This window comes from Stigmatopora nigra, chromosome 2 (assembly GCF_051989575.1).
Source record: "Stigmatopora nigra isolate UIUO_SnigA chromosome 2, RoL_Snig_1.1, whole genome shotgun sequence".
In the NCBI taxonomy this organism is placed as follows: domain Eukaryota; kingdom Metazoa; phylum Chordata; class Actinopteri; order Syngnathiformes; family Syngnathidae; genus Stigmatopora; species Stigmatopora nigra.
This window is the reverse complement of record NC_135509.1, coordinates 7,947,861-7,961,987: the sequence shown is the minus strand read 5'-3', so window position 1 is coordinate 7,961,987 and position 14,127 is coordinate 7,947,861. Positions and strand designations below refer to the sequence as shown.

At 40.1% G+C, this 14,127-nt stretch overlaps 1 protein-coding gene across 2 annotated transcripts in view; it reads left to right on the top strand.

The window, feature by feature from the left end:
* Window positions 1–14,127, top strand: part of grm3 (glutamate receptor, metabotropic 3) — a 48,904-nt gene that overhangs the window by 25,143 nt on the left and 9,634 nt on the right. For both annotated transcript variants that reach the window (XM_077710327.1, XM_077710326.1), the window contains exons 4-8: window positions 389–489; window positions 7,165–7,626; window positions 7,695–7,838; window positions 12,442–12,711; window positions 12,831–13,413. In XM_077710327.1, coding sequence (XP_077566453.1) covers window positions 7,312–7,626; window positions 7,695–7,838; window positions 12,442–12,711; window positions 12,831–13,413 — 1,312 coding nt within the window. In that variant the 5' untranslated portion in view covers window positions 389–489; window positions 7,165–7,311. The remainder of the gene's footprint in view (window positions 1–388; window positions 490–7,164; window positions 7,627–7,694; window positions 7,839–12,441; window positions 12,712–12,830; window positions 13,414–14,127) is intronic.

Here is a 14,127-nt window from a genome sequence, read left to right as displayed (position 1 = left end):
TACACATTTTTTTTATTTCAAAATAGGGGAAACTAGGATATGTTTTACTTGTATATACTTATTCATTTCAAGGGTCGCAGAGGGTGCTGTAGCCAATCCCAGCCGGTGCAAGGAACACCGTAAATTGGTCGCCTGCCAATCGTTGGGTAGACGAGACTGAAAACCATTCACACTCTACTTATAGGGACATTTTAGCGCACAATTAGCATTGCATGTTTTCGGATGTGGGAGAAAACCGGAATTCCCAAAGAAAACCCACGCAAGCTCATGGGGAACATGTGAGGCAGATGTGCTAACCACTTGTACACTGGGCTGCAAATATATTTTTTTATTTTTGGTAACCCTTTTATGCACAATTGTGATTTCTATTTTTTTTTAACCCTTTCAGGTCACTCACTTAACTCATTGCCTGCCATTGATGGTGCAAGACGTCCAATCCATTTTGACTGGGAGGAGCAAGTAAACTTTCATTATCAAGAGCTTGAAAACGTAAGTTATTTACATTGACACTACTACTATAACTAAATATTGTAGTATTCATTCTTTTTGCATTTGTGTTGCAGCTACTTGCATTTATTTTCTGGGGAATTGGGGTTCATGTTGTGGCTATTTTATTATATTTCATGCTTTGTCCAATTAGCTATTTCCTTTTTTTGCAATATAGTTTTCACCAATTCTCTGCCAAGTTAAGCCTTAACAAGTCTAAATCACACTTCACCTCATCCAAATATCAAGTATCCTCCAAGTGTTAAAATCAACTTCTTTAAAAATCACTCAGTTGTAGCTAACACATTGCAGCCATGCCGTAATTATAACATTAAATTAATTACCTCGGAGGCTTCCTCGAGTGCTCTCTGCTTTTCAAGGTTTTTTGTAAGGGGTTTGGGGGTTTTGTATGTATTTTTGAGTACTTGTGTTTGCAGTTTTTTCTGTTTTCATGAAGAGTGCCTGAAGACCGTGGCTGCTTCCGCCACACTCAGGCAAAAACAAACATACACAAATAGGGTTTGAGGTGTGAATGCTTTGACTTTTTTGTTTTTTAAATCGCACATCAGTATGTATATATTCAACTCCACCTACCATTGACAACAATAAACGTCCATAACAGTTAAACTAGACGAACTAGCTATGAATACTCATTTTTCTGTGTCATTGATGGCGCAACTGTGCAATCCGTTATGACCAGGAGGGCTGGAAGCGATCGTTTGCGTCTTAAATTTTGGATGAAGCGAGTGGGGAGTGTATGTGTGTGTGTATCATCATCTCTCAGGTAAATAAACAGTGAGACATTTGCCGCCTGTCCACAGCTGAGGCGACGTGGGGCCTGAGAGAGCCAAATGTTGTCAGCTGGCTGTGAACCTAATTGGACCAAAGGGTGCAGAAGTGGGTCACTGTTTGTATTGGGAAAAGACATTATGATAAGAAGCAAAATCCACTGAGACACTTTCTCATCCTAGAAATACACAGTTTTGATGGTACTGATAGTCATTACCATGTGTGTACTTTTGCTGTTATTTCATTGTTTACTTAGGTAAGATGATCGTTAATTTCTTAATTTACGAAGTGATTTGAGGAACTTGTTAGCGATTATGGAATATATATGTTTTAAGGTTAAGCCATGCAAAATGTCTTATTCTTAACAAGAATGTATCTAGTCAAAAATGCATTTATTCATTTTCTGAACCGCGTTATCCTCATTACTGTGACTGGACGTTTGGTCGCTGGTCTTTTGGTCGCTGGTCTTTTGGTCGCTGGTCTTTTGGTCGCTGGTCTTTTGGTCGCTGGTCTTTTGGTCGCTGGTCTTTTGGTCGCTGGTCTTTTGGTCGCCGGTCTTTTGGTCGCCGGTCTTTTGGTCCCTTTTGGTTGCAGGTCAAATGTACTTAGATATTAAGCAGTACTTAGAAATTAAACAGTACTTAGATATTAAACAGTACTTAGATATTAAACTCTCTCTTAGATATTAAACTCTGTCTCATGAATATAATTTTGAGAGCTGGTTTCAACAGTAAACTCTGTCAACATTTGACCGGCGACCAAAAGACCAGCGACCAAACGTCCAAGCACCCCTCATTGGGGTTACAGGGGGTGTTGGATTTGATAGCAATCCTCACAATCGTACTGTGTAAAACTGCTGATATTACTGCAGATTAGATGACACCACCTTGCTCTGCAAATGTCTTAATGTAATGGAGTACCTGTGGCCCCTTTGTCATTCTGCATCGCGTAGCGCCAAACATGAATCAAACAGAAGCCAGCAGCCAAACGTTTGAATGATGCCTTCACCATAGCTTCCAGGGTCATTACGTGACATTTAAGTTGATACATTTCACCCGCAGATGGCTAATTCTGCCTTTGACGAGCCGGCTGTCACCCAGATGATGGACTACTCGTCTGAAGAATTGGACTTTATTTTTTTTCTTCTTCTTCTTCTTTTTTGAAGGTCTGCCAAAAATGGGAGGGATTCCTTCAAATTGGAGCACAGACAATGGCCAGACATTTGACATCTGTTACTGCCTAAAAATAGTCGCTGCCTTTATCTTCACATTAAGGTTTTGAAGGTTATGGACTAGAAACTGGTTGAGGTCTTTAAATATTGCACCTAACTTCCTCCCGTATTGCTAAAATGTCCATTTTACCTGGACAAAACCCATGCAAGCATAAAAGAGAAACTGAAAAGTCTGCTCAGGAACCCACTGGGTATTGAACCCTTGATTACAAGACATTGAAGCAGACACGCTACCCACTCTTCCACCATTCTACCCTATTCAAAAGACTTTATTATTCTTCTTCAGAACTTCAACTGTTGTCCAAACGACAAAGAGTTATCTAACATTGACTAGCGACCAATCCATTGTTGGTCTGTCTGTACTTACATTGACTCAGAAACACTTTGTAACCCGATATCGAATGGTGACCAGTCTGTTGTTTGTCTATATATGGTCTAAGATCGACCGGTAACCGTCTGTTGTTTGTTCATAGATGTCTTGCGTTTGTGATCTGACATTGACTGGAGACCGGGCCATTGTTTGTCTTCGTGCACCCTGACAGTAAATGGCTCAGAAAAGCCTTTGAGAGGGGAAAAAAACAACCAAGCATATCTTGTATGTACACTGCAATAAAATCTGCAACCCGCCAGGCTTCATTCACTGCAGTTGTCCGGGCATCGACCCGCCGTGCCTGCTGGTTAGGGGAGGAGATGTGGTACAAAGTGGGGAAAAAAGCAGAGGAAACATAAGAAGGCAATGTAAATGTCTTGAGCTCTTCATTTCTGATTATTTGTTTCTCTTTGAGAGGTGTTGCTATCTGCCATCTTGGATCTGCTGTAATGTATTCAGGTCTTCAGTGGTGTTACTCATTGGCTGCCATTCATGGTGATAGGCGTACAAAATTAAGGGGTGGTGCGTCGCAAGATTTTGAAAAGTGCTAGGCAAAATTATTGGTCTAGTGGCCTAAAATGGTCCTAGGAGAAAAAAAGTTTGAAGACCCCTGTTGTAATGAGTTTGAGCTGAAGTAACTAATCCGTTTTTACAGTGTCCAAACCAAGTATAAAGTGGTTTCTGTGTTTCTGAAATGAGGCGCATCCAAATCAATGAATGGGAAGTTTCACATGTATCCCACTTTGAAACTCAATAGCTGATTGGTCCAAAATATAACCACACATTATTTCTGCAAGTTCTGCAAAATTTAGAAAAAATATATATATAATGGACAAAAAAGTGCTCCAATTAGCTTTTTTTTTTTGCACTTTGGGGGGTCTCATGAACACGTGTTTAATGCTGTCGAGCCACTTTCCAGGCATTGTTCACAGCCTCAGATGCTTTTATATAACATCAATAGGACTCTCACGCAAAGTTTTGCTGTTTTTGGAGGATATGTCGTGCGCATTGCGTCTCCTGTGGGGAAAGACGAGTTGGTTATACAAATCTCACTTGAAATGTCTTGTTAGTGCTTCATTTTCTTTCTGAAATGGTCCTTTAAGGAGGTGTGCTTAGCATTTTTAGACTTGAGGAGCCGAGAGAAGAGGGAGGTGGCAAGACATAGAAATAGTCTGCTTTTAGGTCAAATCCTTAGAGAAGGCGCAGAGGTGTGCGTGTGGGGGCGGATGTTTGTCTTTGCGTGTGTGTCGTATTACAGGGGAGAGTGGTAAAGATTTGGCAGCCTCCTGGAGAGAAATCTCCACTGCCTCCATCCAAAAGCTTTCATCCTTTCACATGCCCACACGCACACACAAACGGAGATTTGGTCCAAGCCTTTATGATACGGAAGGCTTTTTTCTTCCTTCTGAAAGCCAGGTATCTTCCTCTGTGACATGCGGTTATCAAAATACCGTATTTTCACGACTATAAGGCGCACCGCATTATAAGGCGCACCCTCAATGAATGACATTTTTTCCATATATAATGCGCACTGTATTATAAGGCGCACTGTATTATAAGGCGCACTGTCTATTTTGGAGAAAATGTAAGACTTTTAAGCGCGCCTTATAGTCGTGAAAATATGGTAATTGCTATTGACTTCCAGGTATGAAGCACTCACTCACTACACAGTCACCTCTAGAGCCAGCCATTGTTGATGTTTTGGATTTTTTTTTTATAAAATCTTGCAGTAGGGGAGGAGCTATATGATGGAAGATGTTGTAAACTAAGATGGCATCTGCATATTTAACAGTATTGTTTCAGTGCAGGCGTTTGTGTTTTTTTAATATCCGACAGTGGTGGTTTTTCGTTTTTTGTTTTTCTGTTTTTCCCATATATAAGGCACACTGTATTATAAGGCACACTGTCTATTTTGGAGAAAATTTAAGACTTTTAAGTGTGCCTTATAGTCGTGAAAATACGGTATCCCAAAGGGAAAAGAATTATGCCACACGGGTCTGATTTCGAGCCAAGATCAAATTAGTCTGTAAAGTCAAAATATTTGATGGTTGGAGAGTGGTTAGGACATTGCCTCGCAGTTCTGAGTTTGATGGTTCCATCCCAGATCCAGATTTAGGGGGTCCCCTACTTGGTGCCCATAGTTGGTCTGAAAAGACATCCATTGCCAGCAATTGGACTGAAACATGATGATTCATGTGGTTGTAACCGTATTTTTGGCAAATGGGATTTGGGGGTGTGGCTGAATCGTGACCTTTCGATTCTATTGGCTGATTGTAACCTTCATGTTTGACTTGCACTTGCTCGTCATTATCATGCAGGCCAGACTTGACCAGCTGAATCACATCCGTTTTCTGTGTAACAAGTAGATGATAGAATTCAAGACGTCCCGGCCTTTTTACTGCATTGATTGTGACCTTTTGTGCACCAAAAGTCATTGATTCCACAATTCAACTTTGCAGTGCATTAAGGAACCTGTTATTAAGCATCCCCAACATGAAAAGATTCTCTTTCAGCCAGGCTAAAAATAATATTTTTTTTCTTTAAAGACAAGCACATTTTGTGGAAAAATTGCCTTTTTAAGTACTTGTATACAAACAACAGTCTCTTGGGTACATGCCCACACATCAAGTGAGAAATTAAACAACCAAGTACATTTTTGCTCAAAATATGTCACTTTGTTTTAGCCAGTTAAAATAGTTAGCGGTTAGCCATTTCCAGATAGACTTTAGTATTACTCTACCGGAGATAGAACTCATGTCTTTTTGAATTCCAGTCTTACCTTTTAGAGCACTTTAAAAGAGAAAACTGTCATTAGAAATTCCTTTTTCTGACCTCTGTGACCTATGACATTTGACCTGATTACCAAAAACCACTTTGGTTTTATATTGCTAACATATCCCAAAGGTTTTATGATCATCCCTTTACCCGTTCATCAATTATCTTGAACTAAATCATAGATAAAGAAAAAAAAATACACTTATGAGACCAAATACATGAGCTCAGCATTTGTAGGTTTCACTTACTAGTGTTGCCACAACAACAAAAAATTGTTGCTCGTCCCTTTTTTTGACAATAATAGTTCCAACATTGATTGGGAAAAGTCACTTTGTGCCGAGCACTCAATAGCCACTCTTTTTGGGACATCCTATTTCCTAACCTGTCCATGTTTTACGGTATCCTGGTTTCACCTAAAATACTTCAAGAAGAATCGACTGGCTATTGATTTCCAATGTGTACATTTTCAAGGTGTTTGTGCTATGTTCTGCTCGATTAAAGCTATTTGTGAAAGTCTGAGACGGCATTAGTCGAGTATGGCAGCCAAAAACGCAGCCTCTGATAGCTATGATTGAGTCGTGAACTTGGTAGTATCAGATGTCCTTGTTTTGCACGCTCGCCGGAGGAGAGTGGAGTGTTGCAAGCAAAAATCAGATTAGAGCAGCTTTCCTGATTTGTGCTATGAGAAGTCTCATGTATCAAGCAGCCATCTAAGCTGGCTTATCCAGATACGACATACACAGCCTGAAGAAGAAGAAGAAGGTTGACCGTCTGATCAAAAAGGATTGCTGATTGAAGATCACCAAAGCACAATCTCCAAACAATTCTAAATCCTTGTTAGTCATGCTTACCTACTCTCTGATATTAAGTGTTCTGTATCTTGAGGGGGTACATTGTGTCTATATTAGACCATCTAAAAAGGCCGGAAAATTTCACAATGCATGCGGATATTACATTGGTTTCGGTTGTACAGTCCAATTAAGACCATTGTAGAGCAGCTTGTAAGGAGTTTTTACACACGAACTAAGTGATATAATCTTGTTAGAGTGTTTAAAAATAAGTCTCATACAGATGCGTAACTGTTGAAATTATATAATAATCCTGAATGGAATCGTTCACCTCTGCATAGTTGAAACTGAGGACATTGTTAAAGTTAAGGATTCCAGCAAATGGCATGTAAATCAGTGGATAAAAGAGTTGTGTTCTGTCGTGACATGACGGTAATCGGACGTTTGGTGGCCGGTCTTTTGGTCGCAGGTCTTTTGGTCGCAGGTCTTTTGGTCGCCGGTCTTTTGGTCGCCGGTCTTTTGTATATATCTAAGTAAATTTGACCGGCGACCAAACGTCCGGAGACCAAACGTCCGGTCACGGACATGACATGACTTGACTCAAATGGTTCTCGGTCTGGGTTGGCTGGGATAGGCTCCAGCACCCCCTGCGACCCAGCACTTTGGAAAATAATTCAATTATGGGGTTTCAAGTCAAAACTGATGAGTTGTCTTCTTTCCTGCAGGACTAACATCCTAATGGTGTCTCCTTCTCTCCTCGTCCCCTTGGACTCTTTCATGGACCCCCGAGTGACCCCCTCCGTCCCACCCTTAGTCCCTCACCCCTAACCTTTCTCTCCTTCACCCGATCCCCTCGCCCTAACACGTCAACCATGGTGTCCCATGCCTTCATGGTGGTGACGATGATGTGTCAAGGCGTTCTGCTGACCGTGGGAGACCCCCCACCGTCCCGCCGGGAGATCCGCATGGAAGGGGACCTGGTCTTGGGTGGCCTGTTCCCTGTACACGAAAAAGGCGGCGGCATGGAAGAATGCGGTCGAGTCAACGAGGACCGAGGCATCCAACGACTTGAAGCCATGCTGTTCGCCATCGACGCCATCAATGGCGACCGCCACCTGTTGCCTGGCGTCACCCTCGGCGTGCATATTCTGGACACGTGCTCACGGGATACCTATGCACTTGAGCAGGTGACAATAATTTTGCGTTGGTCGGCAAAGACGGTGAATTTCACCTGGTATTTTTTATTTTTTTGCAGGCGCTGGAGTTTGTGCGGGCGTCGCTCACCAAGGTAGACGACTCGGAATTCATTTGTCCGGATGGCTCGTATGCTCTGCAGGACGACAGCCCGCTCGCCATCGCGGGCGTCATCGGAGGTTCTTTCAGCAGCGTCTCCATACAGGTGACATTCTCAAAATGCTTTAATATTGCCATATATAATTTTGTTAACGTATTTTCACGAATATATGGAGCACCACATTATAGGGCGCAGTGCATTCATTATAAGGCGCACCCTCAATGAATGACACATTTTAATTTTTTTCCATATATAAAGCACACTGGATTATAAGGTGCACTGTCAATTTTGGAGAAAATTTAAGACTTAAGTGCGCCTTATAGTCGGGAAAATATGGTATACGGATTTCTCCTTTACTCACACATTGATATGTTATTATTTTAAATGACATTATTATTTGACTAGTATAGTTTTTCTCATCATAATCCCCCTGAAAACAACTTTTTATTTAGTTCAATTCCCATAGATCACAAGTTTATTAAACCAAATATCTTTTTTTTTTGCCTTATTATTACAGCCTTTTTCTTGTGATTCTCATAAAACGTCTTCCCTCGTAAATTTTTATCCTCTTCAAATTCCCTTAATAACGCACTTTAAGCGGTTCTATTTTTGAAGGGACGTATTCCATTTTTCTTTGGAGACTTTGATACAAAAGAGAAGCCCGTTTTTATGTATTTGGCTCTTAACGGCCGACTTGTTTGTCAACTTATGTGCCTTGTGAGGCTTCACTGCCGGTTATTTGGAGACGGTGCGTTGACCTCGGCTTCTTCCGCTACCCCTCCTCTTCCTCTTCTTCTTCATCGAGTCACTTAAAACACCCGCGCGCCATCCCTGTTTCAGAGAATCATCTCTTTGTTGAGCCAAGTGCTGTACTAAAGATAGACAAAAGACAAATAGCCTGAATTCTACACTTTAGTATAGCGCACTCAGTCTTAGCCAAAGCACCCAAATGTTTGAAGTCCAATTCCCAAAATCCCTGATTCTTACACGCTAATTAAATAATAGATTCTTGTGAAATAGTATTCAAAAATAAACTATCACTATTCAACACAGATCTATAATTATCAAAATATATATATTTTTTAAATCTGTAACAGTGTGGATCGATTTAGGACATAAAAAGGAGCCGTTTGACTCAATGGAAAAAAAGAATATGTAGATGAGTATACTATAGGAAATTCAATGTGGGTCAGAAATGAAAGAGTATTCAAAAATAAGCTATCTCTATTCATGCACAACTATAATTATTGAAATTGTACAAAAAATCAAACTTATGTAATGATGTGGATCGATTGAGGATCAAGTGACTCCTTTCCTTCCTTTATGTCATAAAGGAAGGAAAGGAGTCACATGATCCGTATAAAGAGCCGTTATAAATCACTTCCTATCAATGTGGGGGCAATCCTAAAATCCACAGCCAATGACAGCGAGGCTTTGCTAACCCATTGAAATATCTTTCCACAATGTGATCATAAATTAAGTTTAATCATCCAGAAAACCAAAACAAACAATATATTTGTGAAAAGATTTACTGTCATCCCTCCCAATCAAAACAATTTGGACAGCCACCACCTTTTGAATACCAATCAAAGCGCTCTACTCCTTTTTCACATTGAAAGGTGTAAATTTCAAACTCCCTCTCCATAATTACAGCACACGAAGGTATCAGTCCTGCCACACACGTATGTGCGTGTGACTCACATTTCAAACAGAAACGGCTCATACGGCGCATATCTACTGCACCATTTTTTTCTTACAATGTATTTTCACCCCCGTCATCCACGTGCGGGCACGTGCGGGGCGTTCAGGGGCAGCTAATGGAGCAACGCGCTTCTGACCTTCCCTGACATTTAAATCGGCGGCCAGTTTGAAAGCATTAAATCTGCCCACGATTTCATAAGGAGCTATCAATATGTCTGCGCATGTGCCTTTATAGTTCGCTATTGCTGAAAGAAAAAGTGACACGTTGGGGGTCATGGGAGGTCACAAAGTAGAATAAAAATAAAAAAATATACCAAAAAAAAACCAAAAATTCCCTGATAAGTATTTTTGTTTATAATTCTATAAAAAATGTAATTATTAATGAACCTATCAGCCACCATTGGTCATCTTTTAAAGATTAAATGCCAAAGTTTTGCATGGCTTTATACATTAAATAATGTAAGGGATCAATAATTGTAGGAGAAATAAAAATAAATAGTATATAACTTTAGAGGATGTAGAAAACTATGACAATAATGATCTTGATTTTTAATGATAATATATAATAATTTTACCAAATTCATACAAGAAAAAAAAACGATTTATTTAAAATATTATATAAAATAAGATGAGTTGTTAAAGTATAATCACAATTTAAAAAGAGTGTTATGTTACCAAATTCATACAAGAAAAAAGCTGAATTATTTAAAATATTATATAAAATAATATGATTTGTTACAGTATAATCACAAATTAAAAACAGTGTCCTGTAATGGAGAATAATCAAATGATTACCAAATATTGTAGTGATTTAAAACACTTTAAATTAAACAAATATACTCTGGCCCGAATTCAGTTAAGACAGGCTCCAGCACCCTCTACCATCCTAATGAGGATAAAGCGGTTCAGAAAATCAGATGAGACAAATATACAAAATATAATAACTCAATGCACATCCCGAAAATCCGCCTTCCATGTTTGTGGCTAATGTTTCAGCCGCCCTTTTTAATTGGCCTTCTAGTCATGTTTGCGTCTTCTTTCTCCGTTGCTTTTTCAGCTGCGCATGGCAAATAAAGGCTGTGTTCATTTGCATGTTTGATCGTTTTTGTTTACATGTCTTTGAGGCCATCTGCGCATGTATGAGTGTACTTGGGATACGTTCACTGCCTCATGATGGATGAGTCACTTCTGTAGGAACTGTTTATGCGAGGGATAATTTAGGCATCCACATTAGCCACTTGATACATCTCAATTAGCTGCGAGGCCGTCCAAATCCATTTTTAAGCAATGCAAAACTAAAAAGCCACTTTCAGAGAGCAGATATCCACCTAAGCAGCCAAATTCAAAGCATTGCCATATTTGGTAGAGTTGCCTCATAGCACAAAATGTCAAAATTATTTCTTATAAACAGTAAACCTCATTCCACCAAATGTATTTCTTATTCCTGACTACTGCGATCTTTGACCTCTTGCCCATAAATGATAATAGAATATTTGTTTTTCCACCCTAGGAATATTTAGATGTATGTGCAATTACGATACTGTGTGCACTGCAAAATTAGAAAACATGCAAAAACTGCAGTGTCAAAAAACGGGGGACTACTGCGGTTCATTTTTTCGCGGTATTCCCCCGTTTTTCACGATTTTTGACACATTTTGCTATCGCTTTTGTAAACATGTTATAGTTTTGTGTTCTACTAGTCGGAAAAGTGTCAATTTTTGTGATTTTGATGATCGTACAACATTTAAGGAAGATCCCGCACGGAATTGTGAAAAATTCTAAAGGATTCCAATTTGTTTCCCTCCTACTATAATTGTGCAAATTATTATGCAAATCGAAAATCAGACTTTTACTACATGAAAACTCTGTGTGTGTGTGTGTGTGTGTGTGTGTGTGTGTGTGTGTGTGTCTTTTCACTTCCTACTGGTATCTTCAGCCAATCACATTATGCATGACTGCCGTCAGCGGCAACTTTCCAAATGTATTGACATTTTATCTTTGAAGCGGGAAAAAAATGCATTAATTAAAGGATCTTTTTTATGGGTTTTTACACTCCAAGGTTTTTTTTTTTTTTTTTTGATGACGGGCCAGCAGTCATTTTTGATCAAACTTTCATTAACGTGCTTAATTAAAAAAGCTACACACACACACACACAAGGCAGTTCTGGCCAATGCAAAGCAGTGAGAAGAGAAACAGAGTGTTGTGTGCTTGTAAATGTCCATCCACTGAATAATTCCATATTTGATGTGTTTTGACATTAGTGAAACACATCATTAGCTCCTCCGTGTCTTTATTTGGAGTGTGACAAGAAGGATTTCTTACAAAGACATTTGGGAGGATTTTTATGGTCACTGTTTTGTTGCATAGGCTTTGCTTTTCATGTTTGTGTGTGTTTTTGTGTCTTTGTGTGTTTTGTTTTATGTTCCCATTGGGCCGTATTAGAGAGCTGTGAAGAAAGTGAAAGATATATACAAGTTTTATCGCGCATTTTTACCACATGAAATCAACATTCGACAACTAGCCAGGGATGTTAAAATGGCTTTTTAGAGAATTAATGGTAAGAGAGTCAGGCGTGTGATCGGGAATCGGATCACGTCATTTTAAGAGGATTGGAATCCAGTAAAATAAAAAATAATAATAAAATATTTTGTATTTATTTTATTTTTAATTTGAACTCATTGGCTCCCATTGAAAGCAGTAGACATGGTTTAATAGTTTGATTGACAGCTCATGCTCAACAGCAGTGAAAGAGTTTGTGATGGATATAAACAATAGATAGTTATTTTTTCAGTTTTTTGGTCGGCAACAAAAACAACTTTAGTGGTCAATGAGTTTTCAGAAATAAATGTATATAAATTATATATTATTCTTTTGCAAAATCATATACAAAAATCACAATTATCGTCTTACTGGTTGGTATGTGTGAACTCGTGTAATAAGGTTGGATGATAGTGAGATTCCATCATTGCCAGTTGTAAGACCAATTCCCATATTTCCCTCCTCTAGGTCGCCAATCTTCTCAGACTCTTCCAGATCCCTCAAATAAGCTACGCATCCACCAGCGCCAAGTTAAGCGACAAGACCCGCTACGACTACTTTGCCCGCACCGTTCCGCCTGACTTCTACCAGGCCAAGGCCATGGCTGAAATCTTGCGCTTTTTTAATTGGACCTACGTCTCCACCGTGGCTTCGGAAGGTGACTACGGCGAGACGGGCATTGAAGCCTTTGAGCAAGAAGCCCGTATGAGAAACATCTGCATTGCCACATCAGAAAAAGTAAGATAATAATCAACGGGTCTCTTTACTTTCCCTTTTCTGTGCAGTAAATGTTTACAAAAAATCTTTAAAATTCACATTTATTGACGTTTTTACCTTAAAATCTCGGATCTGTACAGGTTGGACGTTCCAACGCCAAGAACTCCTACGAAGCCGTGATCCGCCAGCTCCTCCAGAAACCCAACGCTCGCGTGGCTGTCCTGTTTTTACGCAGCGACGACGCCCGAGAGCTACTGGCCGCCGCTGGTAGGCTAAACGCCTCCTTCATCTGGGTGGCCAGCGACGGCTGGGGTGCGCAAGAGAGTATCGTCAAGGGCAACGAGATTACAGCAGAAGGAGCCATTACCCTGGAGTTGGCCGCCAACCACGTCCCGGATTTCAACCGCTATTTCCTCAGCCTGAAGCCCGGGGAAAACACCCGCAACCCCTGGTTCAGGGAATTCTGGGAACAGCGCTTCCAGTGCTCGCTAAGCGGGGAAACGGCATTGCCAAAATGCGACGAGGAGCTATCCATGGACATGAGCAAGTTTGAGCCCGAGTCAAAGATCATGTTTGTGGTCAATGCGGTGTACGCCATGGCCTACGCCCTGCATAATATGCAGCGCAGCCTTTGCTTCAATACTAGCTCACTCTGCGACAGCATGAAGGCCTTGGATGGCCGCAGACTCTACCGGGAATTCATCCTCAACGTCAGCTTCACAGGTAAGACACTGTTAGCTCCAAAAATAGGCTATAGGTAAAATTGGGTTAGCAGAGTTTTTGCATCAGTTCTCAAGTTATAATTACAAGATTATTCATGTGGATGTCAATAAGGGAGTCTTTTTCACTAACCTATGTTGTATCCTAGATGGGATATGCCTAATATCACATTTTACTCTAGAGTACTTGAAGTATGTGGACTTGACACGTAACTATTTTGGTTATTATGATCAAAACCCTGTCGACATAGCATGTTTGTGTGAAAGTGCCGGCCCGGGGGCCAAATCTGGCCCGCCTCATCATTTTTTATGCGGCCCTGATAAAGCAAATCATGAGTACCGACTTTCTGTTTTAGGATCAAATTCAAATTATGACAGATGTACATTTCAATTTCTGATTTTCCCCTTTTAAAAATCAATAATTGGAATTTTCTAATCCAATTTTTTCTTTTGTTTTTAGTTCAAAAAGCATTTTAATAATAATAATATATGACCATTTCATTTAAACTGCAAAAAAACTGGCCATTAGTGTTTCAGTACCACGGACAGCACTCAGATTCCCAGCCAACAGTGTTTTGGTACTACTTTTTCAACCTCTGATTTAAGGACAGGGAAAGGAAAGACAACCCAATGTTATCAAGCTGTTTTCCTTCCCCCCGCCTTAGCATCCCCGTCCTGAGACCAATAGGCTTAATTTCTCTCTATTGTTAAACAGCAG